This window comes from Bubalus bubalis, chromosome 14 (genome assembly GCF_019923935.1).
Source record: "Bubalus bubalis isolate 160015118507 breed Murrah chromosome 14, NDDB_SH_1, whole genome shotgun sequence".
Taxonomy (NCBI): Eukaryota; Metazoa; Chordata; class Mammalia; order Artiodactyla; family Bovidae; genus Bubalus; species Bubalus bubalis.
This window is the reverse complement of record NC_059170.1, coordinates 21,405,396-21,433,377: the sequence shown is the minus strand read 5'-3', so window position 1 is coordinate 21,433,377 and position 27,982 is coordinate 21,405,396. Positions and strand designations below refer to the sequence as shown.

At 44.2% G+C, this 27,982-nt stretch overlaps 1 protein-coding gene across 2 annotated transcripts; it reads left to right on the top strand.

Moving 5' to 3' along the window:
* Nucleotides 1-202: 202 nt before the first annotated feature.
* MAPRE1 (microtubule associated protein RP/EB family member 1) lies at nucleotides 203-27,982 on the top strand. Of its 2 annotated transcripts, XM_044927734.1 has the most exons (8): nucleotides 203-328; nucleotides 4,503-4,626; nucleotides 14,630-14,775; nucleotides 16,455-16,662; nucleotides 18,912-18,992; nucleotides 19,196-19,317; nucleotides 24,105-24,257; nucleotides 26,274-27,982. In XM_044927734.1, exons 2-8 carry the CDS (start codon nucleotides 4,506-4,508, stop codon nucleotides 26,328-26,330), a joined length of 888 nt encoding a protein of 295 aa, XP_044783669.1. In that variant the 5' UTR covers nucleotides 203-328; nucleotides 4,503-4,505; the 3' UTR covers nucleotides 26,331-27,982. The 2 variants fall into 2 exon arrangements, with proteins under 2 accessions (XP_044783669.1, XP_025119437.1); XM_025263652.2 differs by lacking the exon at nucleotides 18,912-18,992.

The window sequence follows — 27,982 nt, the reverse complement described above, 5'->3', positions numbered from 1 at the left end:
CGCCTTCTAGGCGGGGTCATAAATGCCCGAGGTGGGATCTCATTGGTTGCGGCAGACCTCGCGCAGTTGCCTCGCCCCGTCAGCCTGCGCCCCGCCCCTAGGGCACTCCAGCCGTCGATCAAGCTTCGGGCTCCGCCTCCAGCGCGCCGCTTCGTCCCTCTCTATAAAAGGAGCCGGCGGGCGATGACGAGCCTTTACGTCTGCGCGTAAGGGGGTGGTGCGTGTGAGGTCATCGCGCGGGCGGGCGGGCGGGGTCAGGCGGTTTGAACGAGACGAAGACGGAACCGGAGCCGGGTACGGGCGGCGGACGCGGTGCAACCGAGAGCCGGTGAGACGGCCAGCGGGCACGGGGCGGTGGCTGGGGGGCGGCTGGGCGGGCCTCGAGCCGAGCCGAGCGCCAGCGGGCCTCGCGGGCAGTGCTCGGGCCGCTCCCCACGGCGGTGCGGTTCGGGCCGGGTGGGGGAGGGGCGGGGCCGTGACCCGGCGCGCGCGGGCTGGGGGGCGCGCGCTCTTCGCTCCGCCGGGGGTTGGGGTAGAGGGGGGCGGGGCGTCGGGCCGGAAGTGGGGGCTGCCCCTCGGCGGCGTGGGGGCTTATGGGCCGCGGCCTAGGCGTGGAACCTGGACAGGAGGCAGGAGGTTCCGGGGTGGTTGGGCCGGGTAGGGGGCGTGTGTGGGGTTGGAGTGGGCCTGCTGGAAGTTCTGAGGACCCCCCCCCACTGTAGGAGACGGGGCCGCCTGATGATTTGAGAGTCCAGGTTTTGGAGTCCAATCTGTATTGAATTCCCTGCTGTGCGACCTTGGGCAGGTGCTTTAACCTCTCTGGGCCTCAGTTTCCTTATCTGTAAAACGCGAGAGAAAGATAATACTACAAAGGGCTTGTCACCGAGTATGACGAAAAGCAAGCCAACTCCCTGGACTTCTTCCTTTCTTCATCAATATTTGTTGAGCGTCCACGGAGCGCTAGGCACTGGCCATACACCCAGGAGCATGAGGGCAAAGGCCTGCTTTTTAGTAGTCTACATTGTGGTGGAGAGACCGAAAATGAAAAAATACATGGAAATGAGAAAATTAATACATGGAAAAGAATTTCATATGATCACTGGCGAGACAGTGTAATAGGGTTATATGAACAGTGCTTTTTCACTACGTGGTTTCACAGCTGACCTGGGGTGCTGCAGGGCAGAGCTGGGGCTCTACTCCATTTTGAGATTGAAACTCCTGAAGTTCATTGAAGGAAGATGCACCAGGCCTGCCATCCACCTCTATGATGGGGTATCTGTAAGAGTAGTGATAATAGCAGCTCTTTGCTAATTGGGCACTTGCTATGTGCCAGGTGTTGTGTGGTTTTATGTCATTTAATATTGCACTTGTCTCTTAACAGATTTTATCTTCATTTTACAAATTAGGGGACCAAGACTCTGAGAGACTATTTGCTTTATGGTGTCCAGCAAGTGGCTGAACCCAAGTCTGTGACTCTTTGAGTCCAGGCCCTTAATCTCTGTATTACGCTGCTTCCCTGAGGTCCAGATCTAGATAGTGTGTTTCCGGTGTGCCCTTTGTGGTGGTGTATATATGTATATAGTTTTTGTGGTTAAGAAATGTATAGTGGTTTCTGACACATAGGGAAGCTTAGGACATGCTGTGTTTTTCACTTAGAGTCTTAGTTAATCCTCACTGCCTCCTCGGGATGAGCAGATGAGCTATTTGTGATCCGGAAAGGTGAGGTATTTACCTAGGGCCACATTGTTTTTTTTTGGGGGGGGTCCCCTCCGCCCATTCCATAGTGCTCAGTATGGTACCTTGAAAGTGATAAGTGCTCATCAACCAGCCTTGAATTGGAGTGGGTTTGGGAGCCTTTAGGAGAGGCTATATATGGAGAGGTAAGGGGAGGCTTTTTTAAGGAAGTTTAAATGTGGATCAAGGAAGGGTGAGGTTTATATGGTGATCATGGGGTCTTTCTTCCATTGAGGCCAAGCAGAGGAATCCTTATGGAGGAAGAGAATGAGCTGTCGCTAGCTGTAGCTGAGGCTCTGAGAGCTGGTCTCTTTTGACTGCCTGGAAGAGCAAATTAAATAGTTGAGTCAGTGGATGTTTATTGCACATCGACAGGGTGCCTAGCCCCATGTATTTAGTGGCTGCAGAGTTTGCGGAGCACATGGGGCCAGGTATTAATGTGCTGCTAATGAAAGAGTTTTAAATTTATGATGAGGAAAGGCCATTAAGGTTTCCTGAGCTGAGGTGTGGTCAGGAGACACACGTGGCTTTACCAGCTGCTTACATTTTATGGCAGCATGATACACACAGTACCGGATGGATGTATGTATGAATATCGCCAAAATAGATTACAGGTGCTCACCCTGGGACTGTGGTGGTTTTTGTTTGCATGTGTTTCTCTTTGATACCACAGTCTGCATTTCATTTCTTTCTTTAGGGGTTTTAAACACAGGAGTCACTTGGTCTGATTTTTGATTCAGAAAATTCTCCTTGGGTGTTGTATAAAAACAGTTTGAGACAGAGACTAATTTGATGTCTGTTGCAGTGGATGGAGGTGAGAGATGGTAGTGACAGGTCTCAGGTGCTGTTTTTGGCACTGGAGATAGGATAAATGAGACAAGGTCTCTCTCCTGGACTTTTGTTTAATACCAAACCATTTTTTGTGCCTTACCTCATTTAAATGTCACCTCAAATAGGGGGCATTCACTCATAAGATAAATGAGGTGTATTGAAGTTAAGTAATTTGCCCAGGTTCATACAACTGAGTGAGAGCCTCATGTTCAAACCCAGGCTTCAAATACTCAGCCCTTTGCATAGAGCAAATTTCCTACTGGTTCAGATCTCATCTGGGAATGATTCAGAAATGAAGAGATAATGACAGTTGTAGAGGTTTGAATGAAGTGCTGTGGGAACATAGGGATTAATTTCCCAGTGGAGTCAGGAACTAAATTGTGTTGACTTCTTGTATAACGTGGTTTTATCATCTGAGTTTAGGTAAGAGAGTTGATAATTTGCTTTCTAAGACACATTTTTCTCTGCTTGACACTGTCCTGCCAGCCTGAAGACAAGTAGCCTTTCCTGAGCCCACTGTGTGATGTGCTGTGCCAAGTCCTCGGGGGAGGGGGATGTGGGGTGTGAGGGCACAAGCCTGAGACGTTAGATAAAGAGGAGGTTGTGTGGTAGATCTCCATCATTTCCGGCCCTCACATTCTGTAGCTGTTTGACTTGTGAGGTGTGCTGGAGATGCAAAGGAAGACTAGCTAGTCCCTTGGTGGAGGAATGAAGTGCTCAGAGTCCCATGGTGGTTCCAAATTTCCTGAGTTTTTCTTCCCTCATTGATCATATTGATATCACATGAAATGAGGAAAATTACAAGTGTTGGTCATTGTGAAATTTAGTATTTTCTAGCAGGAGTTCCCAGCCTCCAGGATTTAATGCCTCATGATCTGAGGTGGAGCTGATATAATAATACTAGAAATAAAGTGCGCAATAACATAATGCACTTTGAATCATTCGAAAAGCATCCTGCCTGCCCCCTCCCCCCTTTCCCCAGTCTGTCCATGGAAAGACTGTCTTCCACAGAACCAGTCCCTGGTGTCAAAAAGGTTGGGGACTGCTGTTGTGTAGTCACGAGTCCTCATGGTAGTTGCCCAGGAATCTCATTTAGGTCTGGATCCACCTGCCCTTATCTCATACGGAATCTTCTCTTCCCATTATCTGTTCACCAGCAGTCGGTGACCTTTTTCAAACTTAAATGGTGATTCTCCCCCATTTAAATCCCAGGAAGGGATTCTTGAACAGTTAAGGGATAACATCTGAACTCATCCTGCCTGCAGAGTCCTAACAGGATCTGGCTTCTTCACTTTTCCCACTTATGTTCCTCCTCACCCTCCTGCTCACGGGGCTGTAGCCACTCTGCTTAAGTTTCTCACTTAGCTTAGCCAAGTGTCTGCTAAGCTCCTGGTGCTTAGTAGGCCTGCAGATGGCCTCCTGTCCTCAGTAGGTTCAGCAGAGAATTTTACTAAGGACTCTTCTCTGTGAGGTCATTTGCCACCACCTCGGTAGTACTTAGGTTATAGAAAAGGTTACTTTTTCTATTGTAAAAGTGGACATAGTCCTTAAGAAAATTCGGAGAACTTCGTAGTGGAAACTATAAAAAGAAATTAATAAAAAGCCCACCATCTGAAGAAAACTGGTGTAAACATTTTGATACATTAATGGATAAATGAATTGACGTTTTCTAAGCACATTTTTATACCAGTCACATTAAAATGGGGCCTGAATTTTAGGCTGGCTGGTGTTGAGCCGTTCATTTCAGGTTATGTTTACTCCTGGAAATCTAGGCTGTGGCTGGAACCCTAGGTCTTCGATTTGGCATCTTGGGGAAGAATGGGGGTGAGGCTTCCAAGTTGAGTGTCCCCATACTTCTGCTCTGGTGACTCCAGGAAATGCTTGCGCTTTGTTACTGCCCAGTAATGCGATCCCTTCTCTTTTCTCACGTGCTATAGAAGATGGCAGTGAACGTGTACTCAACGTCGGTCACCAGTGATAACCTCAGTCGACATGACATGCTGGCCTGGATCAATGAGTCTCTGCAGTTGAATCTGACAAAGATCGAACAGTTGTGCTCAGGTAAGAGAAGTTCAGTAGACCCCTTTCCTCAGGAAAGCCTGCGGGTCCTTCAGGGATGCACAGGTCGGTCCATGTCTGATTGCAAAAGCCACAGGTTCTGGTTCTGTGTTAGGGCTGCTCTGTTTGTTTCAGCCTTGCCTTGGTTCTACTTGTGAATGGGACTGTGCTTGAAAGGAGCCTGCTCTCTTCTGGCCTGTATGTCCACTGTCTCCCGCTGTAGTGGCTCCATTCTGAGGCCTGCAGCTTACTTAGCCTCAGCTGTTCCATCTGCACTCTTTGCATCCAGATTTGAAATGACTTATATTTGAGGACAATAATTGTAATTGTTCTAGTTCTGTATTAGTTTATCAGTGGCATTTCTTACTCCCACATAACTCAAGACCAAAGTCAGGCTGGTTTGCTATTTCAGCCACAACTTTATTGAACTACTCTTCGTTAAGAATATGACTGAGAAGTGCTGATTTAAAACAAGAACATACATTATGTGTTAGGGTTATTAAAATTGGATTTATCCCAGGTAGGAGGTGGGGTCAAGAATATGACAGTAGAAGGATGAGCTGTATATCCTGCTGCTACTTGAATTCTTATCTTGATCTTGGGGTAGAGAATTAGAACCTTCAGCTTCTCCTAGTAATCATAACAAGTTATTTAATTGAATACTTGTATGCCAGGGTTATGTAAGTGCTTTCAAATATCTTTTTATCACTGTACCTCTGTGAGGTGGCCTCTTGATGAAAGTGAAAGAGGAGAGTGAAAAAGTTGGCTTAAAGCTCAACATTCAGAAAACTAAGATTATGGCATCCGGTCCCATCACCTCATGGCAAATAGATGGGGAAACAGTGACAGACTATTTTTTGGGGCTCCAAAATCACTGCAGATGGTGACTGCAGCCATGAAATTAAAATACACTTACTCCTTGGAAGGAAAGTTATGACCCACCTAGACAACATATTAAAAAGCAGAGGCATTACTTTTCCAACAAAGGTCTGTCTAGTCAAGGCTATGGTTTTTCCAGCAGTCATGTATGGATGTGAGAGTTGGACTATTAAGGAAAGCTGAGTGCTGAAGAATTGATGCTTTTGAACTGCAGTGTTGGAGAATACTCTTGGGAGTCCCTTGGACTGCAAGGAGATCCAACCAGTCCATCCTAAAGGAAATCGGTCCTGAAAATTCATTGGAAGGACTGATGTTGAAGCTGAAACTCCAGTACTTTGGCCAACTGATGCTAAGAGCTGACTCATTTGCAAAGACCGTGATGCTGGGAAAGATTGAAGATGGAAGGAGAAGGGGGCGACAGAGGATGAGATGGTTGGATGGCATCACCGACTCAATGGACATGAGTTTGAGTAAACTCCGGGAGTTGCTGATAAACAGGGAGGCCTGGTGTACTGAAGTCCATGGGTTGCAGAGTTGGACACGACTGAGTGACTGAACTGAACTGAACTGTGAGGTGGGCATGTTTATTAACCTTTTTTTACAGATGAGAAAATGGGCTTAGAGAAATTGAATAATAAGTATAGGGTTAAACAACCAAGAATAGAATTGAGGCTTGAACCATATTTGAAATCAAGAGCCCATGTCCTTCAGTCTCTGTACCATACTTGTTCTTCAGACTTTTATTTGACCAACTAGTGCCATTCAGATCTCCTTAAAATTATTGCTTTCATTTATATTAAAATTTTCTAAATGAATTCAGCTTCTGTACTTCCTTATTTTGTAGCTGAGTCTTGGTCTTAGTTTCATTTGTTGGTCTTGTTACTTCCCCTGTGAGATTTAATCCCAGTTCTGTAGATGGTCAGAGAGGCTCGTTGTGAAGTTGTACAGTGAGACGGGTGCCCACGAGTCACGCCTACTAAGCGTCAGTTGCACTGTGAGTCGTAGATGCCGTTGGATCTGTGCTGCTTTTCCTCTAGTTTCATTTCACCACCACATCCCCTTTTGTTGGAGGCTTTTAAAGCACTCGTTTGCCCCATGATTAATGACTAATGGGGGGGATGAGGTCATCTTAATTTTGTTTGGAGCCAGCTTTTTAACCAGCAATTTCTCCCTGAAATTTGTCTCTTTCTATAAATACACTTCAAGATGTATTTCACTTAATTAAAAAATGAGATCTCTTTTCATGTGTAGGTAAGCTGTACGTGTGCTGATCTGGCTCCAGGTTTCTCATTCGGTCAGGGAGCTGTCGTCGGTAGTCAGGACAGGGCATGAAGAGACCGCAGTGTGCTCTGAGCGTGTGACTTTTGATGGGACCCTGATGTTCTGATTCTTCATCTGTAAATTGGGATAAGTGAAGCGAAGCGAAGTTGCTCAGTCATGTCTGACTTTGCGACCCCGTGGGCTGTAGCCTACCAGGCTCCTCAATCCACGGAATTCTCCAGGCAAGAATACTGGAGTGGGTTGCCATTTCCTTCTCCAGGGGATCTTCCCGACCCAGGGATCGAACCTGGGTCTCCTGCATTGCAGACAGACACTTTACCATTTGAGCCACCAGGGAAGCCCTTAAGATCTGGTTCACCTGTTGGGCTGTTGTGAGACTCACCTGTAAAAATAGCTCTCAGATACTGATTCTGTGCCAGCCCCTGGATGTGAGCCTGGGTCTCTCAAGGGACAGGACACGTTGTTTTACAGAGGAGCCTGCATGGGGCACAGCTTATGCATAATAGAGCCTGATTTTGCATCCAGATCTTTCTGGCTACATAGCCTGTACTCTTTCTGCTGTGTACATGCTTTATCTTTTTATTTTATTTTTTTGACTGCACTGGGTCTTCATTGCTGCCTGTGGGCTTTCTCTAGTTGCAGTGAGTGGGGGCTACTCTAGTTGGGATGCACAGGCTTCTCGTTGCCATGGCTTCTCTTGTTGCAGATCATGGGCTCAGTAGTTGTGGCCCATGGGCTTTGTTGCCCTTGGCATGTGGGATCTTCCCAGAGCAGGGATTGAACCCATGTCCCCTGTGTTGGCAGGTGGATTCTTAACCACTGGACCACCAGGGAAGTTCATCCATGCTATATCTTTTGAAAAGAAGCATTTGGAAGAGAGTTGAACAAATTAAAATATATTACCAATTATAGTGATATTGTTTCATTAAAAATCTGTAAAGAGTTTGAATTTTGCCTGCTGCCTGCCATTTTTTTTATTATAAAGTGCTTTTTCCCAGTGGAACATTCAGAATACTTTCTGTGATTTGTAAACAAACTTCTGTTCACAGCTTGTTCCCCCCTTGAGAGTGGCGTGGGGCTTTTCTGAGTATGTAGAGGTTGCATTGTGTGCATGTTGGTGTTTAGGAAATGGGGTCTCAGCTTCCAAACAGGTTGAACTGTAGACACTGTGTCCCTGAAGAAGGTCTGCTCCCAGGGGATTGGAGTCAGAGAGAAAGCGAGGCTCCTCAGATCCTTGTGTTTACTGAGGCCTGAGGAGAATCCCAGGGACCTTTATCACTGGTGCCTGGTCCCTCCTGATCTTACCTTTGTTAAGCAGAGAGGCATGCACACCAGAATTCTCTGATCGTGCACAAGCTTTGAGAGGTAGGAATAGGTTTTCTGCTCGAGAGGGCAAAGCCCTGAGGTTCTACACTATTCATGTGCTGGCTGCCTGTGAAGTGGCTGAGTTTATCAGCATTGTGTGCTCCCTGCGTCCAACGGTGAAAGGAACCTCTGCTTGGCTCTTGTAGTGAGATAAGGTGTGGAGGACTTCAGCGATAGGGTTGGCTGGTTGTTTCAAGGTTCATTATGTTCTGTAGTCTCTATGTTTTGGAGAGTTAGTCATCAAGTATTTTGGAAAGATAGTTATCAAGAAAAAAGACCCTGGTCACAGAGAGTGATTGCAATGAGGGATTGCTTGTGTCAAAAGGGGGATGCAGGAAAGGAAAGAAAAAAAAGATTTCCCTGGTAGACTAGTGGTTAGGATTTGGGGCTTTCACTGTTGTGGCCTGGGTTTAATCCCCGGTTGGGAAACTAAGATCTCACAAGTCTGATGGCAAGGCCCAAAAAAAAAACTGGAGTGGGGAGAGGGGGTGAGGAATGCTGATTGCTTTCCATTCCGTTCCTCTCTGCCTTCGGTTCCAGGCCCTGACCAGGCCCCTCTGCACTTCTCCAAGGGCCCAGCATGGTGCTCTGAGTGTGAGTGTCCTCAGAGCTCCCTTCCTTGCCTTCTCCTGTCCAGGCCAGCCAGCTTCACAGTCCTGTGCTCTGCTGAATGGGAGAGCTGTTCAGATGCTCCCAGGCAAATGCTAGCTTTCCTTTCTTTTTAGCTTATTGTGGGGCCGTGGGGCCTTTAGTTTATATAAAACAGCTGTCAGTCTTGTTCTGGAGCCGTTCTGAGAGGGAGACCAGCCCCTGACCAGGCCTCTCCCACTTTGTTTACTCAAGTTGACTCCCTTTTCCATTTTGGACCTGAATTCCGCCATTCTTCCAGTGTCTCAGGCCTGAGAAGCATCTTTTGAGGCTAACTCACAGAGTTCTCTGGGTCTTCTGCAGGGTCTTTTGGCTGTAGCCTCTTCTCAGTTTGCAGGCTGCTGCCACAGTGGCCTCCACACTGGGCCCTACACGCCTCTCTGCTTGTCCCATGGTTGTCTACGGCCTTTTGAAGAGACCATTTTTATTGAGTCACTCTGCTCACGGAAGTAGCTCTTTAAATTTTTTTTTGCTTAATTAATTCTTCAAATACCTCTTTGTGTTAATTGAAGCAGAAGACAAACTTATTTTCTTCTGAGTATAAGTAATTGGGTCTTCTTTATAGAAATGTATTAAAAAAGAAAGCTAGCTTAAAGCACAACGTTAAAAAAACCAACATCTTTGCATCCTGTCCCATTACTTCATGGCAGCTAGAAGGGGAGAAATTGGAAGCAGTAACAGATTTTATTTTCTTGGGCTCCAAAATCACTGCGGACAGTGACTGCAGCCACGAGAATAAAAGATGTTTGCTCCTTGGAAGGAAAGCTACAACAAACCTATACAGCATATCAAAGAGCAGAGACATCACTTTGCCGATAAAGGTTCATAGAGTCAAAGCTTTGGTTTTTCCAGGAGTTATGTACGGTATGAGCGTTGGACTGAAAGAACACTGAATGCCGAAGAATTGGTGTTTTGGGAAATGTGCTGGAGAAGACTCTTAATCTGTTGAAGTGCAAAGAGATTAAACCAGTCAATCCTAAAGGAAATCAACCTTGAATACTCATTGGTAGGACTGATGCTGAAGCTGAAGCTCCAGTACTTTGGCCATGTGATATGAAGAGCTGACTCATTGGACAAGACCCTGATGCTGGGAAAGATGGAAGGCAAAAAAGAAGTGGGTGGCAGAGGATGAGATGTTTAGATAGCATCACTGACTCAATGGACATGAATTTGAGCAAACTCTGGGTGACAGTGAAGGACAGGGAAGCCTGGTGTGCTGCAGTCCGTGGGGTTGCATAGAGTCGGATGCGGCTTAGCACTGAACAGCAACATAGAAACATTAAGAATAAAACTGTAATCTGTTGTACTGTCACAAGTTATAATCACTGTTATCTTTTAATTGTATTTTGAAGGTAAGGTCTATCATCCCCATGTTATAGAGAAACTGAGAGAAGTTAACTGATTTGTCCAAGGTTACTCATTTTAGCTGTATTTTCAGTATTTTCCATAATTTTAAAACGTAATCGACATACGTTTGGAATAACCAAGTCTCAAAATGGTTTAGAATTCAAAAGAAACAAAAAGATAAACAGTGAAAAGCCTTCCTGTGAAAAGGAAGAGCAGAAGTAACCAATGTTGTCAGCTGGGTGGCCTCCAGGGAGAGTGTGTAGGAGCAGAAACGTCCATCTGCCCATGTTCTGTGTGTGTTTCTCTTTCCCCTGTTCTGTACTCGCGGGGGCACTCGAGCACGTCGGGCGTCCTGGAGAGCGTCCACTACCCGTGCAGTGTGCGCCGCTTTCTCCTTCTGTGGCTCTGTAGCACCGTAATTTCTTTGAATCAGTCACCTATTAATGGACAGTTCATTTATTTCCAGTCTGTTGCTCTTACAGACCGTTGTAGTAAGTATCAAATACAAGCATGCAATGTTGTACAGTTTTCTTTCTTTTAAAATAGGGTAGTTTTTCTCATGTTCAGATGTCTTCAGACCGACTTTTAATGTCTGCATTAATGACGCCTCACAGTCTTCTATTTCCAGATTGTTTTGGTTATTTTTTTTTTGATGCCTGGACAGGGACTATTTCCAAATTGTATTCATCCTTTAAAATGACTTAAGCCTTACCTACTTCCAAAGCCTGAACACTTTTGCATTTAATGGAGTGTGTTTCTTGTGTGTAAAACTTTGAGAGTTCTTAATGTGGAGTTTTTCTGATAGGAGGGCATCTGTCTTATGTAGAATTCTCTTTTTTGTTTTAATCTGTTTTTCCCCTCACTCTTAGTTATGGTGATGCTTTTGGTCAGAGTCTCACACCTAAACTCATTTTTTAAAAAAATTTATTTTAATTGGAGATAATTACAATATTGTGGTGGTTTTTGCCATACATCAAGATGAATCATTTTTTAAAAATTAATAAATTTTTGACTGTGCTGGGTCTTCATCGCTGCTCGTGGGCTTGCTCTAGTTGAAGCGAGAGGGGGACTGCTCTCTAGTTGCCAGGCACAGGCTTGTCATTGCGGTGGCTTCTCTTGTTGCAGAGCGTGGGCTCTAGGGCACACAGGCTTCAGTAGTTGTGGCACCTCTCCACATACGGAATCTTCTGGACCGGGGATCAAACCCTTGTCCCCTAATTTGGCAGATGGACTTGCCACCCACTGGACCACCAAGGAAGTCCTGGCCTGTATAGATTGTTGACTTCAGCTTTCATCTAATTCTCCAAGGGGCCTTGGCCCAAAATGGTTGAGAGCCTGTGCACTTGAGATAGTGCAGGCGCTGGGCGCAGGGTTGCACTGTGCCCTGTGTGTTCTCTGCCTGTAGCACAGATCTCCGTAGGACGGGGCTGTGGTAGTCAGCGGAGACCTGGTGGTTGATGTCATGACACATCTGGTCCCACCCTAAGGCTGTCTGCATCTTCCAGCCACAGGTTACGTGAACCTGCTCTCCTGCTCCAAAGCACTGGGATAGTGGTCATCTAAGAGCAGTCCTCTTCTGCAGCTTGTGTTGCCAGACTTTGTTATTAAGGCCGAGACTGGAAGGAAAGCCCCTTTGAACCTCTTCTGTACCCAGTTGAGACATCTACAGGCCAGGAGTGTTGAGCCCTTTTGTAAATAACCACCTGACAGACTTCTTCCTTTTAAGCGTTTATCTTATTTTGTGTGCTTATAATAAAAGTAATTTTCATTGTATATAATAATATTAAAAGGAATAATATATTCCATACCACCTCCCAGAGATGGCCACTGTTCAGTCATATTTGATCTCCAAAACAGTAACCTTGTATGGTGTAATACATTGTGCTTTCTCCCAGTTTTTTTCTATACATATAAAGATGAACGTTTTTACATATATGAAGACATGTTATAGATATGTTTTTATATCTTACGTTTTCTTTTAACATTAAATCTTGAGCTCTTCCCCCAACCCCCGCCAAAAAATGTGCTTTGATTGCTTGCATGATATTTTCTTAGGCAGTGTTGTACGAATTTATGTAACTGATTGCTCCTACTGTTAGACATACAGGTTGCTTCCATTTTTTCCTCTCCTGAATGAAGTTACACAATTTTCATGTGTAAATCTTTGCTAGATGTATTTTTAATGTGTATTATTTTATTAAATTTACTTTTTTTCCCCTTTCTTCTAAGTTTACTTTTTTTCCTTTTTCTTGGCTGTACTGTGAGTCCTAGCTACTGGACTGCCAGGGAATTCCCCTTGCTATATTTAAAAAAAAAGAAATTATTCCCTTAGATCCCTTAGGTTGGATCCCCGTGTGTTTATTAGGTGTTTACATTTTTGTATGTGTGAATTGTCCAGTTGATTTGTCTATTTTTATTGAAGTCCTTGTGTTTTTCTTCATATATTATCTCTGTTTCAGCCAGCTAGAGTGTAGCAGCATGGTATATACCTCTTTCTTCCCTGAGCCAGGAAATGCTTTAGTCTGGAGTAAGGTGTTCTAAGAAAGTGCATAATGACATAGGAAAGAGCAGTGGACAGGGAGTCAGAATACCTGGAGTCTGGCTCTGAGCTTGGTCTCTGGCCTCTGTGGTCGTGAGCCACAGTTTTTGGTCCTCAGGTTTTAAATTTATAATGGCTCTAAGGATTCTTCTAGCTCTAAAATAAAAACTGAAAGTTCTTCAGGCAGGTTTTTTAGAGCAGATGACTGATGCTTTTAAGTGGTTTTGAATGGAAAGTCTCATGAATGGCTTGAGAAAACTGTGTATTTAGTAAATGTACTTTATTTTGCTGGTTCAGAAAAAAATATCTTTCATATGTGAAGCAGTGCTGTAGGTATAGATGCTTCATAGATTATGTCCTGTGTATATGTGTGTTTTAAGTTGATATGTATGTATCAGGATCCAAACCAGATCTATATATTGCAGTTCGTAAATTATTGCAGTTGGTAAATTATTGCAGTCAACAAAAAGTTGACTTTTAAATCTCCCTTAAAATGCAGCAATCATCACTCTTAGTGCTATTAACTTGTTAAAGAGACTGGGTTGTTGTCTTACTAAATTTAAGAAGCTGTTGGTGCCTCTGTTTTAAAAAGCATAAATATTGCTAATTCACTGCCTGGTACATAGAATTCGCATAGTATATTTTTGTTGGATGAGTAAATAAATCAAGCCACATCAAGAATCAGGCTTTCACTTTCTAGTGCTCCTTTCTACTAAGAATGTCACTCTGATCACTGAAGTGCTTCTGCTCTCTTTGCTGCTGCTGCTGCTGCTGCTGCTAAGTCGCTTCAGTCATGTCCGACTCTGTGGGACCCCATAGATGGAAGCCCACCAGGCTCCCCCGTCCCTGGGATTCTCCAGGCAAGAACACTGGAGTGGGTTGCCATTTCCTTCTCCAATGCATGAAAGTGATAAGTGAAAGTGAAGTCACTCAGTCCTATCTGACTCGTAGCGACCCCATGGACAGCAGCCTACCAGGCTCCTCCATCCATGGGATTTTCCAGGCAAGAGTACTGGAGTGGGATGCCAGTGCCTTTTCCAGCTCTCTTTGCATCTTTCCAAAAATAACGATAATGGCACTCTTTATGCCAGATCTGGCAGGAAGCCAGTTTGGCCTGATGTAAAATAAGTTGAATATGCTTATTAAGGCTGCCTCATTCTGCAGGACACCTATTGCGTAGTCGCTGGATTTCTTGTCTCCTTTTCCTGAAAAGACAGTAAGTGTACATGGAGCCTGCCCTGTATTAGGAGAGTGCATTTTAGTAGGCATTAGAGAAATTGCATTCCTAAATTTTAAGTGCCAAGAAAACACTTCTGGGGGTAGTGATGGATAAAAATGAACAAGTGGAGGAAGGAATGAAATTGGGGAGCAAATGGGGTGAAATATATGCAATAATTTCTTATATTGGCCTTTAAAATTGAAAAAATTTAAATGGAAAAACTCAAAGATTCCTTCTATTCAATTTTGTTTATAAACCGATAGGTTAATTAAGTTTATTTAGAGATGTAAAAAGCCCCGGGAGGCAGACATCTTAGGAAAAACAAGTTTTTAACCTAAGTCAGAGGATAGATCTTTGATCAGAGGACGGATCTTTGCCATATTGGGGAACTCCTCCTCCTGCTGGCATTCATTTTTCTTTTAGTTGTCATTTTGTTGTCATTCCTGTTTCCTACAAAGAATAGTCTTAAAATTTCATAGGACCATTCCTTTTCTCTTCATCATGGGATTTCAGGTTGCAAGTATGTTGTAGAACTTAAGTAGAACCACAGTTCTGTTACTGATTTCAAAGTCAAGTGGAAATGACGCTTTGGGATTGTGTAGGTACACTTCCACAACTTTTCAAATTGTACGTGGGTTAAGCGAGTTGGTAACTTTTTACCCTGTTTCTTTAGTAGCCAGTGCGTTTAATGTCCCAGTGTGTATTTTCTTCTTCTTTTACTCATTCAGGGGCTGCCTATTGTCAGTTTATGGACATGTTGTTCCCTGGCTCCATTGCCTTGAAGAAAGTGAAATTCCAAGCTAAGCTAGAACATGAATACATCCAGAACTTCAAAATACTACAAGCAGGTTTTAAGAGGATGGGTGTTGACAAAGTAAGTAAGCTTTATTCTTTCATTTAGGGTATTTCTTAATTCGTCATGATTACCAAGGCTACCAGTGCCGGCCCATGACTTTGGATGTTTTTGTTTTTCTTTTCCCAATTTGTATAGTTATCTTTTCTTGAGTTAACAGTTTACCGGGAGCAACGTGTCCCTCTGTTATCCTATCCCCGGTTCCCGTGTGGTCATCTTTCTTCATCGTGAAGTTTGCGGCTGTCTGGAAAACCAGTCTAAATCTGTACCCATTTTTTTTTTAACTGTTTAATATATTAATCTAAGATCTAATTCTTTTAATCTCTGAATTTGCTTCTGTAAAACGTACTATATGGTAGAATAAGTAGTTCTAATAGAGAAGATTCTAGAACTACTTGGCTTTTTTAGTGAAGTATAAAACCAAAGTATAAACTACAATATTTTTATAGCTAGTAGGTGCTGGAAAGTTCCCTCTTGCCCTCAAGGTTACGTGAAGCTATAAGAAACAGAGTCCACCAGGCTTCATTGGGAAAAAAATCTCTGTTTTAGTAGATAATACGTTATTGCAGTTTAGCAGTCCCCCCCCCCCCCCCCCATCAAAAGGGCTTAATCTTTAAGCCCTTTTGGAGGGGGGGGAATCATTTTTCAGTAAAGCTTGTAATCACCCCCTAATTATCTTGCTTCTATATCTGATTTTTTATTTACTTTGAAATCAGTCTTAATTTAATTTTGTCTCTGCAATATATAAAATGTGCATTTGTATTGTAAGGATATCATTTAGTTGTCAGGCATGGTTTAAACTAGGTTTATCTTATTATACACAGTAGTTTTTATTTTTCTTTTTATGGAATTAATTTTTTTGAATAAGGCAGATTCCTAGAGTATATAAAAGTAGAATAGTGCAGGGATCCCCCATGTACTTCAGTGATTATCAACTCAGGGATGGTCTTAATTTCATGTATATCTCTACCCCCTGTAGTCCTGGATTATTTTGAAGTAAGTTCCAGATTTAACTTTATTTGTTAATGTTTCATACCAAGAAATTTTTAAAAGTTTGCTTGTTCAGAGGGGTGGATAGTTCAGATTGTAACTGGAATCCTTGAGGAGTTAAAAGGTAGTTATGCTCTGACTATTTAAAGTAATACCTGATAGCACAATAAAAATCTTAGAGGGTCCTTTAAAGTGTGTTTTAATAGGATTGTAATTACTTGAAAAACATGCCATTTTGTAGAAGTCTATCCCAGGGTTGATTCTGTACCTTGACCTATTTTTAAGGTAATGTTTTTTTTAACACAGTTCATCGAGAATACTTGTTATCTTGTGGTCTGGACTTGGTACCTTGTGTCAGGCACTGTGGCCATGCAAGTTCAATGGGAGGTTTACTTTTTACAGTGAAATGACGTATCTTAAAATGTGTTTGGATGTGTGTGTGTGACTTCTGTATGATACTTATTTCTTTCGCATTTCTGATTTCTTTTGATGGACTTGAACGGTGGGGATTGGCTGTTGTTAAGTTCTCTGTGGAAGGTAAATTGAATGAAACTTGCTCTACAACCTTCCAGGGGCTTACTGAACATTTAGTTCTTGCCTCTTTGTGTCCTTTTAGCAGAGCTTTATACTGATTTTGATGAATGTGAACACCTTTGATGCTTGCCAGAAACCTCTTGCTTTGAACTAAACAATCTTATATTTTTCTGCAGATAATTCCTGTGGACAAATTAGTAAAAGGAAAGTTTCAGGACAATTTTGAATTTGTTCAGTGGTTCAAGAAGTTTTTTGATGCAAACTATGATGGAAAAGAGTATGACCCTGTGGCTGCCAGACAAGGTCAAGAAACTGCGGTGGCCCCCTCCCTTGTTGCTCCCGCTCTGAACAAACCGAAGAAACCTCTCAGCTCTAGCAGTGCAGGTAAAAAACAAACCAACGCCGCCCCCCCCACGCTCCCCTCCCACAAATAATGCCATTTCCAGATAATGGTAGTCTAGGTATTCATTCATTCAGTAGCCATAGGCTTAGGGACCTGAAGTAGCATAATCCCAGCCTTATGGCAGGAGCATGGATTGTGACATCAGGGCCCAGCGTTTGCTCTTAGATCTCTGGAGCCTCTATTGGCACTTCATCTCTGCCCTGTTTCCTCCTCTGTAAGAGGGGAATTGCAGTACTGGCCCCAGAGAGCTGTTCTTGAAGCCTGAATGAGTTACTGTTTGCAGTTTTGCCAATACTCGTTAGTTGTATGGAATAGAAATCCCTCAGGTTAGCTCACATAAAGGAGAGTTAGTTGGAACACAAGGACATTTCATCTTAGAGCCGTGGAATGGGAATTTGCAACCGGACCTGAACTTTCAGAAACTGAAAGAGCTTTCCAGGTCCCTCGGGGGCTGTTCTTGGTTCTGCATTGTCCTTCTGTCTGCAGACCAAGCTGCTTGTGCTTATTCACGGCTTCCCTGCCCTCCCTAGAACCTCAGCTGCTGAGTTCTGTGATGCCAGCAGAATCCAGGAGGCAAGGGGAGGCTGTTTATAAGAGACTATCTCTTGAAGTCCTGGCCTAGTGGGTTTTCCCAAATGTGTTTGTAGTGATACACTCACAGAACGTGTGTGTACCTTGTGAGCGGTGGGTGTTCTACAGATGCTAACTCCTCCTTTCCAGAAGGTGGCAAGAACATTAATAAGAGTTGGATAGTACCTTGAGAGAGGGGCTGATCTATCTGGTAGGTAGAGAGGGATGTTGAGTGCTTTGTAATTTTTATAGCTTTATTGAGCTCTTGATTGACTTAAATACAGTTCACGCATTTAAAGTATTCAAGTGCACAATTGAATGGTTTTTAGTACATGCATAGATAATGTTATACTGTCGCCATTATCAGTTTAGAACATTATCATTACCCCCCAAAAGAAACCTCATGTGCTCCCGGTAGCAGTCACTTCCCATTTCTCCCCAAAACTCCTCCCTCCCTGATAGTCCTGGGCAACTGCTGATCCTCTGTGGATTTACCTATTCTGAATATTTCTGAATGGAATTATAGAATATGTGGCCTTTTATGTCTGATTTCTTTCATTTAGCATAATGTTTTCAAGGTTCATCCATGTTGTATCATGTATCAGGATTCCTTTTTATGGTTAAATAATATTCCATCGTGTGGTTGTAGCACATTTTATTTATTCATCAGTTGATGATGATTTGAGTTCTTTCCGTTTTTAAGCTATTATGAGCAGGGCTGCTATGACCATTCATATGCAAGTTTCTGTTTGGGCATATATTTTCATTTCTCTTGGTTGTGTATCCAAGGGTACATACTCTTGGAGCAGAATTTTTGGGTCATGTGATAACTCTGTGTTTAACGTTTGACAGAACTACCTGACTGTTTTCCAAAGTGGCTGAACCATTTATTTTCCCAAGCAGAGTATATGAGGGTTCAGATTTCTCCAGATATTGAGTACTTTGATTCTTCGGCTTTTTAGAATGGGGAATTGCATAGATAACTCTGTACATTTCATATTTCAGATGCTGCTAACAGGCATGTGGAGACTTGGATTAAGTATTCAGTCTTCAGTTTAAACATATGCTAGAGATCCTCCAGCGGAAATGCCTGTTACTCTGGGTGGCCTTAAGGTCATACGGTTGTTGAATAGTTCAGAATGTTAGGAAGATGAGATATTTTAAGCCTGGCATAATATATAAACTTTGCAAAATACTCGCTGAATGCATAACTAAAGTCATGAATGATAAATTTGCCTTGAGGTAGCCCATTCCAGATTATTCTTTATTATTTTAACTTATCAACGGATTGGCCCCTTTACTGTTTTTTCCTCGTCTTTGCTTTGGTCATTCTTACTGAGAGAAGTCTGTCTGTCCTAGGCAATGTGCTGCTTTTCTCTCCTGACCCTCTAAACACCTTCTTAAAAGGAAACAGGAAGGGGTTTGGAAGCCATTAGTGGTCAGAGCAGTCTCTACCCGCTCGCTCATCTTCCTAATCCAAGGAGTGTCAGGTTCTGAGTTGGGAGACACCTTACTTTCCAGATGGGATGTCATGGGTGCCCCACAGCTGGGGCTGTGGGCGCTTTCCCTTTGCTCCATGAAGCTGCCTGTCTGTGCATTTAGTTAGAGCTGGGTTCAGGTAGTTCATCTGTTTGTACCAGGTTGACTTTGCCTTTTTCAGATGATAGTCCCGTCCACCCCAGCGGAAAAAAGACCACACCAAAAGACTTATTGCCAGCACGAAAGATCATGGCTAAAATTGGTACTTCCCTGTGTTGCCAGGATGCAGAACCACTTTGGGTGATCATGGGGTGTAATTTTGCATGCTGGGCTCTCTGCGGTGGGCCTCTTCACTGCATAACTGTGGAGAGCAGTTGGTCACAACCTTCTGTTGTTGTCTGGTGGGTTCTTTTTGTTTTGAAATTTCTCCTCTTAAAAAAAAAGCCAACTCTGTCCCCCTCTCAGCTCCACAGAGGCCCATTACAACACACAGAACTACTGCAACCCCTAAGGCTGGCCCGGGTGTGGTGCGGAAGAATCCCGGTGTAGGGAATGGAGATGACGAAGCAGCTGAATTGATGCAGCAGGTAGGCATCTCCTGTGTCCACAACAGGAACCCTTTGGGGGAAGGGGCACTTGCTGCCCTGACTGGGGAGCTTTGTCTGTGTTCTTGTGGGAAGACCTGCCTTGTCTGTGTATCACAGCAGTCCTCGTGACATGTGACAGGGCTTTGGGACCTGTGTGGGGACTGTGAGCGTGGACATGAAGATGGAAGAGGGGGGCGGGCAGCTGTTTCTAAGCTCGATTGTTTCTATTAGAAACCAGTATCTGTTTGGAAATGCATGCATAAGGTAGAACCCTGTTGAAAGTCTCTGGAACACTGTCAGGGGTCCTGGGATTCAGAGACTGTCTCTTGAATTTTGGCTCTAACAGGAGATAATGGAGAGCTCCTTTCTAAATAATAATTAAAAAAAAGTATTCTGCAGCATCCCTGCTGACATCCTGGCTCACTGGAGAATCGAATGGAGAGTGCAGCTGATGTGCAAAGCCTATGGCTTTTCTCTTCTTAATAGGTAGATGATTTGAAACGTCTTGTTTTGAACCAGTTAAGTATCTGAAAATAATTGGTAGAGGTCTCCGTAGATCAGAACAAATTTTAGATTTTTAGACATTTTCTCACTAATTCTTATAGTTGTTTTGTTTGCTTTTGGATGTTCCTCGTAATTAATGCCAGATTTAAAAATCAAGGATGCTCTGTAATTCCTGTGAGTTTAGGAATGAACCTTTTCACTTTCCTGAAAGCCAAGTCCTAAAGCTTGGGGGAAATAGCCTCATTTTAATCCAGAACCTTTTGTGACCCAGACCATACTCTGAGGAAATCAGGACATAAAAGCCTGTCCCCAAGATCACATTTATTATTATTATTTTCATTCTTTGATTTGCATGTGCCCCATGGTGTAGGTGCCTCGGGGGGGTGGGAGGTGACTGGGTCAGCATCCCTGCTGTTGTGGCGGCCTCAAGCACCCTGTGGGCACTGTGGCTGTGAGTGCAGAAGTCCTGGAGCATGAGGAGGTGTCCCCGGCACTGCTGGTTTCCAGGCACAGGTGTACACAGAAAGTGGTCTCAGAAATAGAGTCAAGAGGTGTCAGTACTGAGACTTGGCGGCCAGCACAGGGTTGGCCTTACGGTCTGCAGAAGAAGATGCAGTGGATTCCATGGGACTGCTGCCCAGCTGGTGTTCTGGGTGAGGGAGCACCGGATTTGAGCGGGCTGTAGATTTGCGGCTAGTCCTGGCTCCACTTCTAACTTGGGGCGAGTCAGTTAACCTCTGAACTCGCTGCCTCATATGCAGTGGGGCAGATACTTTACTCTCAGTGGTTGGATGGATTTCACAAGCTGATGTTTTGCCAAGTGCCTGGAAGGGTTTGGGATAAATGGGGTAAGTGGGGGTGGATGAAAGACAGTTGTGATTATTATGGAAGTTCTTGTCTGTGGTCTTGATAGAGTGAAAAAGGTTTTGAAATATGTTTTCAAAGTTCACAGGAGTCAGATTTTTTTTTGGTGAAATATACAACTGTTAACAGCAAAAACAAAACTAGCATTTTTAGAGTGCAAGCGCCAGTGCTGGACTAAGCATTTTGCTTTCACTTCTGCAGCAGCTCCGTGAGGGGTTCCAGAGAAGGACAGCAGTACAGCTCACACCCAGCCTGCCCAGCCCTGCCTCAGAAATAACGTGTGTGGCCAGCACAGGGCTTTGATTTTTACCATTATTATTTTCAACGTGAAGGATTTTAGGTTCTTTGCAGGTTGCACACCCTGTTACTGACTCCCATGGCTCGTATACGTGATCTCTCTGACCCTGAGAGTATTTAAAGCGGTGCACTTGATGAAGGGATGGAGGTCTGGGAGACAGGACCGTATTGGTCATGAAAAGTGGAGCCTCATGGACTTGGTGGGCAGTGTGTTCTACACAAATTACCTTTTGGTGTTCGTAGCCTTGGGAGAGCTTCAGTGATTCCATATTCGTTTTTTTAAATGTAATTTTTATTTTTGACTGCACTGGATCTTCACTATTGTGCGTGGGTTTTCCTTACTTGCGGAGAGCTGGGGCTGTTCTCTAGTGGAGGTACACAGGCTTCTTGTTGCAGTTGGCTTCTCTTTTGTGGAGTACAGACTCTAGAACACAGGCTTTAGTGCTTGTGGCACATGGGCTTAGTTGCTCCAAGCCATGTGGGATCTTCCCGGACCAGGGATTGAACTGGTGTCCCCTGCAGTGCAAGGTGGACCCTTAACCACTGGACCACCAGGGAAGCCCGATTCCACATTCTTACGTCATTTGGGAGAAATGTACTGTTAGTTGATTCTAGTCCAAAGCAACACTATTCAGTAGAAATAAAATGTAAACTGGAAATGTGAGATGTACATATATAGAACTGAAAGTTTTCTGGTAGTCACACTGAAAAAAGTAATGAGACAGGTTAATTCTAATAACACATTACTCAGTATATTTAAAGTATTAGCATTCTGATGTGATCATTACAAATAATTATCAGCGAGATGTTTTACGTTTGAACACTGTACTGGGTCTTTGAAATGCAGTGTGTATTTGATAGTTACAGCCTGTCTCAATTGCATTGGCTACATTTCAGGTGCTCAGAACCACCTGCGGCTCACGGCCCCGTGTTGGCCAGTGCCAGGTCTAAAACGTTCTCCTTGGGCTTCCTGGGTTCCAGCTATTACTTCGCTGTAAGAGAATTGTGTGCTTGTTGATTGTTTCTTGTGGATTCATGGTTATTGAGGGATGTCAGGGAGGGCTGCTGCCTTGGCCTTGTGGGTGGGGCCTGTCGGGCTGGTTGCTGGTGCCCTGGATGATTTATAGGTGGGAGAAGGTTTCAGTGGGCTAATGAGGGAGGCGCTGGTGTAACGTGCGTGTACAAGTGGGCTCCAGGCTGCCGTGCCGCGCTAAGTGCTTCCCTTTCCTTCTCGTGATTACGGGCCTCTTCTCTCACTCATGGACCTTCGGCTGAAGATCCAAGCAGCTTTCACTGCTGGGGATAGTCACCTCTGATCCTTTAGTCCCCTTCTCCCCCTCCACTTCGGGAGTAACTGATAGTTTAAGGAAAGGCTACAAACAGCATTTAAAGCAGGGGTGGGGAGAGTGGAGGTGGATGAATTATTTTGTTTTGCAGGCAACTAGGTGGTGTTAGTACTTTATTGAAACTTTCAACTATTTTTATTCATTTATTTTTAAATTATTTGTTTTTGGTTTTGCTGGGTCTGTGTTGCTTTGTGGGCTTTTTGCTAGTTTCAGAAAGCAAGGGCTACTCTCTGGTTGGGCATGTGGGCTTCTCAGTGCAGTGGCTTCTCCTGCTGAAGAACACAGGCTTAGTTGCTCTGCGGCATGTAGGATCTTCCTGGATCAGGGATCGAACCTGTGTCTCTTGCGTTGGCAGGCGATTCTTTGCTGCTGAGCCAGCAGGGAGGCCCCGCAGTTATTTTTTAAAGTGATTCCTGTGGTTGCTAAAGGAATAGTGAGAGCGTCTAGAACCTTGTTTCTAGAGCCTTGATTCTGGATCGGTCTGTTCAGGCCTTTGATGGCAAACGTTGAAATTAAGTCTTTGACAAAATGGTCCTGGTGGTTCCAGTCACCTGCTCCTCATCTCTGATGCCTCTCAACTGCAGGTTGTGAGGGGGCAGGACTTGATCCCTTTGGTTGGGCCTGGCTTCTTCAGCAGGCTGTGGGGAAGCTGGATGAGCTGTTTCAGTAACTAGACGTTCCTGTAGTGCCTCTGGCTCTCAGAATTCCACTACCCACATTGTTCTCAGCAGCTGCATCTTTGATTCCCTGGCTGGGCTTTCCGTGGGGCCCTAGCCTGTAAGGCCTGAGAAGATATATTGTACCATTTGCCATGTACTTTGCATTCAGTGAGAGTCATGGTTGAATATTCTGGAATGAAGACACACTGGACTGTGAGAGTTGTTATGGTATTGTTATTATGTTATGATAACATAATAAAAGTTATGATTTTTATTACTCTTGGCTGAACAGAATCCTGACCCATTCACTGAGATTTGTTTTGTCATTGCCTCTTTGTGGAAATTAGAGTCCCTCAGTGGGGCTCCTGGAAGATCCTGTGGCATGAGTGGTGAGCTGACGATATGCTCAGGGAGCTAGGGTGGAATATGGTGGGGTGTGCCCCTTTCCTCTGCCCTTGTCTCTCCCTTTTGAGACTGTCTTGGGGGAGAGAGTGACGCAGGGACCCTCTCACCAGAGGATGCTTTTCTTTTAGTCATGGATCACACCCTAGCCCCAACATATTGGGGGGAAAAATAACTATTGAGTTTCTATGCCCAGGTCCCCCTCAGTGCTAGCTATCTTTGGCCAGTATTAGTTGTCTTTAACTAGTTTTGCCCTCCTGCTCATCATTTCTACCCTGCTCCCTTGGACCAGACCCTGCCTTACCGTTGACTTCAGCTTGCAGAAAGACCTGGACTTCACTGACCAAGTGTCCTGGTATGGACTCAGTATATAATTGGCAGCCACTCTGCTGGGCCAGGTTGTGGATTCTTTTTCTATATTTGTCTCAGCAGCCATGCCTTTTTCTCTTTGATCTTGTCTTAGTCTCTGAGAAGTACCTGCATGTTTCCTCATGTAGCCTGTCCTTTTGTGGGAATTGTTATAGTCAGAGTGCCATAAATAAGCCCATGGTATTGATCTGGGGCTGAAGAAAATTGACATCAAATTAAAATGGGAGTTTTGTCCTTGTTAGAGAATTTGATGAAAGACCACACATCTTCTGGGTTGGAGGTTTAATCTGATGTGTTGTTGGTGTATGAATTCTAGGTGTCTGACCCTTTCTCATGTTTTGTGCAGGTCAATGTATTGAAGCTGACTGTGGAAGACTTGGAGAAGGAGAGAGACTTCTATTTTGGAAAGCTGAGGAACATTGAGTTGATTTGCCAGGAGAACGAGGGGGAGAACAACCCTGTGCTGCAGAGGATCGTGGACATTCTCTACGCCACAGACGTATGTGCTGACTTGGGGGTGGTTTCTTGCCATTTTGCCACCTAAGAGAAAATAAATTTTATCTGGTGGTTTTTGGCAAGCACAGTACTGATGCTTGCTGTGTTTCAGTGTAGCATTCATTTAAAGACTTCATCGTTGACCCTCAAGAGTCAGCCAGAGGGGGGCACTTCAGCCTCTGCCTTGAGGTCTGAAGCCTTTGAGGCTGGCACGGGACAGTGAGGTGGCCGGCTGCCCTGCTTCTGTAGCTTGTGGCCACTGGTAGGTCACGAGTGCCACCAAGTGCTCTTAATCCTGCCATCCCCCCCTCCACCCCACTCAGCGTGGACCCCTCGGTCCGAGTTGCTGCCTCTTTTTCATATGCCCCAGGTGTGCCCTGGAGGGTTAGGCACACGGCCCTGTTTGATGTCTGCTGCCCACAGCCATGAGAGGTGCCTTTTTCCTCCCACGCTGGAGTGTGCCCGCTTCCCATTTCTCCACACTGTCTTGTGGTCAGGTTTCTTGGGAGTCATGTGTATTCTGCAGCTGAATAGGGAAAACTCATTTTCCCTGGATTTAGGATTTGACATTTTGCTCTGTCCACTGTTTAATGGCTATAATTATTAATAATTCTGCCATGCCCAGCAGTGTCTTGAGGATCAAGCTATAGTATGTGTCTTGCCTAAGTGTTTCACAGTATGTGGCCATATACAAATATAAGGTAACATTAATGTTGTTATTAGCACTGTCCTCTAAACGTATTAAGTGAATTTGGGGTGTTAAGACTGATGACTGAAAAGTTGATAATTTGTTCAGTAAACCTGTGTTTCAGGCTTGCTCTATGCCAGATAATGCAAACAGAGTTAATGAAGGTACAGGTGTCTTTGGGTTTAGTCTGAGTATTGTTTTAGTGGAGTCATATGTTAAGTAAATTTAGCCATAGAGGTTTAGTTTAAAAAATAGATGGTGGTTGAAGGGGGAGTCTAAGTTTTTTAAAAAGGCAATGGCACCCCACTCCAGTACTCCTGGCTGGCAAATCCCATGGACGGAGGAGCCTGGTAGGCTGCAGTCCATGGGGTCGCTAGGAGTTGGACACGACTGAGCAACTTCACTTTGACTTTTCACTTTCGTGCATTGGAGAAGGAAATGGCAACCCACTCCAGTGTTCTTGCCTGGAGAATCCCAGGGACGGGGGAGCCTGGTGGGCTGCCGTCTGTGGGGTCGCACAGAGTCGGACATGACTGAAGCGACTTAGCAGCAGCAGCAGCAGCCATTAGCTCATACCAGATGCCTGGAGAGAGTGTGAGGTGGGAGCCACACATCCGAGGTTTCCCATGCCTCTCATGGTTGGTCAACCTTGTTAGTTGTGGGTAAACAGACCACCCACAGCACCTGCAGTAGTATGCAGGTTCCTTCTTGTTCAGTCCCTCAGTCGTGTCTGACTCTTTGCGACCCCATGGACTGCAGCACACCAGGCTTCCCTGTCTTTCATCATCTCCTGGAGCTTGCTCAGATTCATGTCCATTATGTCAGTGATGCCATCCAACCATCTCATCCTCTGTCGTCCCCTTCTGCTAAAGGGGATGCAGGTACCTAAGTGCAGTCAAAAGAAGGCATGAAGGAAAAGCTGACAATGTGGACAGGTTATTGAGAGGAGATGATCTGGTACTATTACGGTGACTTCAGGGATTTTTGAGGGTCAGTTTTCTTAAATAGCTTTATTGAGGTCAGTTGGTTTAATGACAACTTGATGTATGACATCATTGCCATCATCAAGACAGTGGACACATCCATCACCCTGAACAGTGTGAGGGTGAGTTTGTGCTCAGTTTTGTCCTTCTGTGCGATGTGGTTCCACTGCCTAACTAATAGAAAAGCAGTCACTTGGTCTTGTGCCATTCAATGCCAAGTGTGTGGTAGAGACAGGAAGAACCGTTGACTTTGAGAGGCTTTAAATATGAGGAAAGGGAACCCACAGTAGAAACTGATCTTTCATTCAGCGTTGAATAATAGCTTTCCCCTCCCATCTTCCCATTTCAGGAAGGCTTCGTGATACCTGATGAAGGGGGCCCACAGGAGGAACAGGAAGAGTATTAATAGCCTGGACCAGCCAAGCAACATCTGAATTCTTCACTCCAAATCATGTGCTTAACTGTAAAATACTCCCTTTTATTATTCTTAGAGGACTCACTGGTTTCTTTTCATAAGCAAAAGTACCTCTTCTAAAAGTGCACTTTGCAGAAGTTTCACTCCTTTTCCAATAAGTTTGAGTTAGGAGCGTTTACCTTGTAGCAGAGCAGTATTAACATCTAGTTGTTCACCCAGGGAACAAAGAGGCTGACCATGGGGCTCACTTTGTGGATGCTGGTAGCACTGATAGCTGGAGAAGGTGGAGACCTCAGTAGAGAAATGTAAAGACTGATTTGAATTTTAAGTTAATGTGAAATCTTGGCAGAGAACGTTTTAATAAATAAATGCCTTAAGAGTATTTAAAAGATGCTTCCATATTTCAAAATATAAAATGTGTGTTTGACATTGTGTCTGGGAAGGAAGGGCTGGAACCTGGAGCCTTTGGGACCTGCTGTTCCCAGCCTTCGCAGGACTGCTTGATCCTCATAAGCCCAGACGTTGGCCCAAAAGCAAAATTTGAAAAGTTATTTCGTAAGCCATTTTGATGTCCTTAACCAATAGCATGCCTGCTAAGAAGCAAGAGGCACTGTTGCCTGGATGAATAGAGGGTGTGTTTCAGGCCTGAGAGGTCTGAGTCAAAGAGCTTGATTTTCATTGAGCATTTCTCTGGTGATTTTTCCAGTTATCCCTGATAATTCTGTGTACTGTGTGTGTTTTTTTTTTTTTTTTTTTGAAATGAGGTGTGTCCAGTTTTTAAACCTAACAACTGCTTTTGGGGACTTGCCCACATCTCTGGGATTTGAATGGGGGCTGTGTCCCATTTTACTGTCTTTTAAGTTTACATTTAACACGTTCCTCTTCTCTGCTCCCCTTGCCCACTGGGGACTCCTCTTTGGCTCCTTAAAATTTGCTGCTTAGAGTGGAAGTTCAGCAGGCAGGTGATCATACTGCAAGTTCTTTTTGGACCTCTGGCAAAGGGAGTGATCAGTGAAGGCCACCACTCCCTTGGGATCTGCAAGGCCGGGTGTTTTCGGTACCTGCTGTCCACAGCCCTCCACTGTTATCGGAATACTTTGCCAGTGCACTAATCTCTTTGGAGATAAAAATGTTAGCGTGTTACTAAATGTTAATTTTCTTTTGCAGAAAATATAGTACCATGTCTGAATTAATTATTAATATTTAAAATATTTCATTCCTTAGCTCTCTCATTTGCTTTGCTCACAGCCGACTCATTTCCTTTGTTTGGCAGAATTCTGCAACGTGTGTGTCACCCACTACTGAGATTGTTCAGCCCCTGATGTATTTGTATTGATTTGTTTCTGGTGGTAGCTTGTCCTGAAATGTGTGTAGCAAGCAGGTATTTTATGATAAAATTGTTGTGTAGTGCATGCTCTGTGTGGAATTCAGAGGAAAACCCAGATTCAGTGATTAACAATGCCAAAAAATGCAAGTAACTAGCCATTGTTCAAACAACAGTGGTGCTGTTTCTCTTTTGTGGCCTTTTAGACTTCTGTTGCCCTAAAATTCCATTTTGTTGGGAACCCATTTTCCACCTGGTCTTTCTTGACAGGGTTTTTTTCTACTTTTAAACAGTTTCTAAATAAAATTCTGTATTTCAA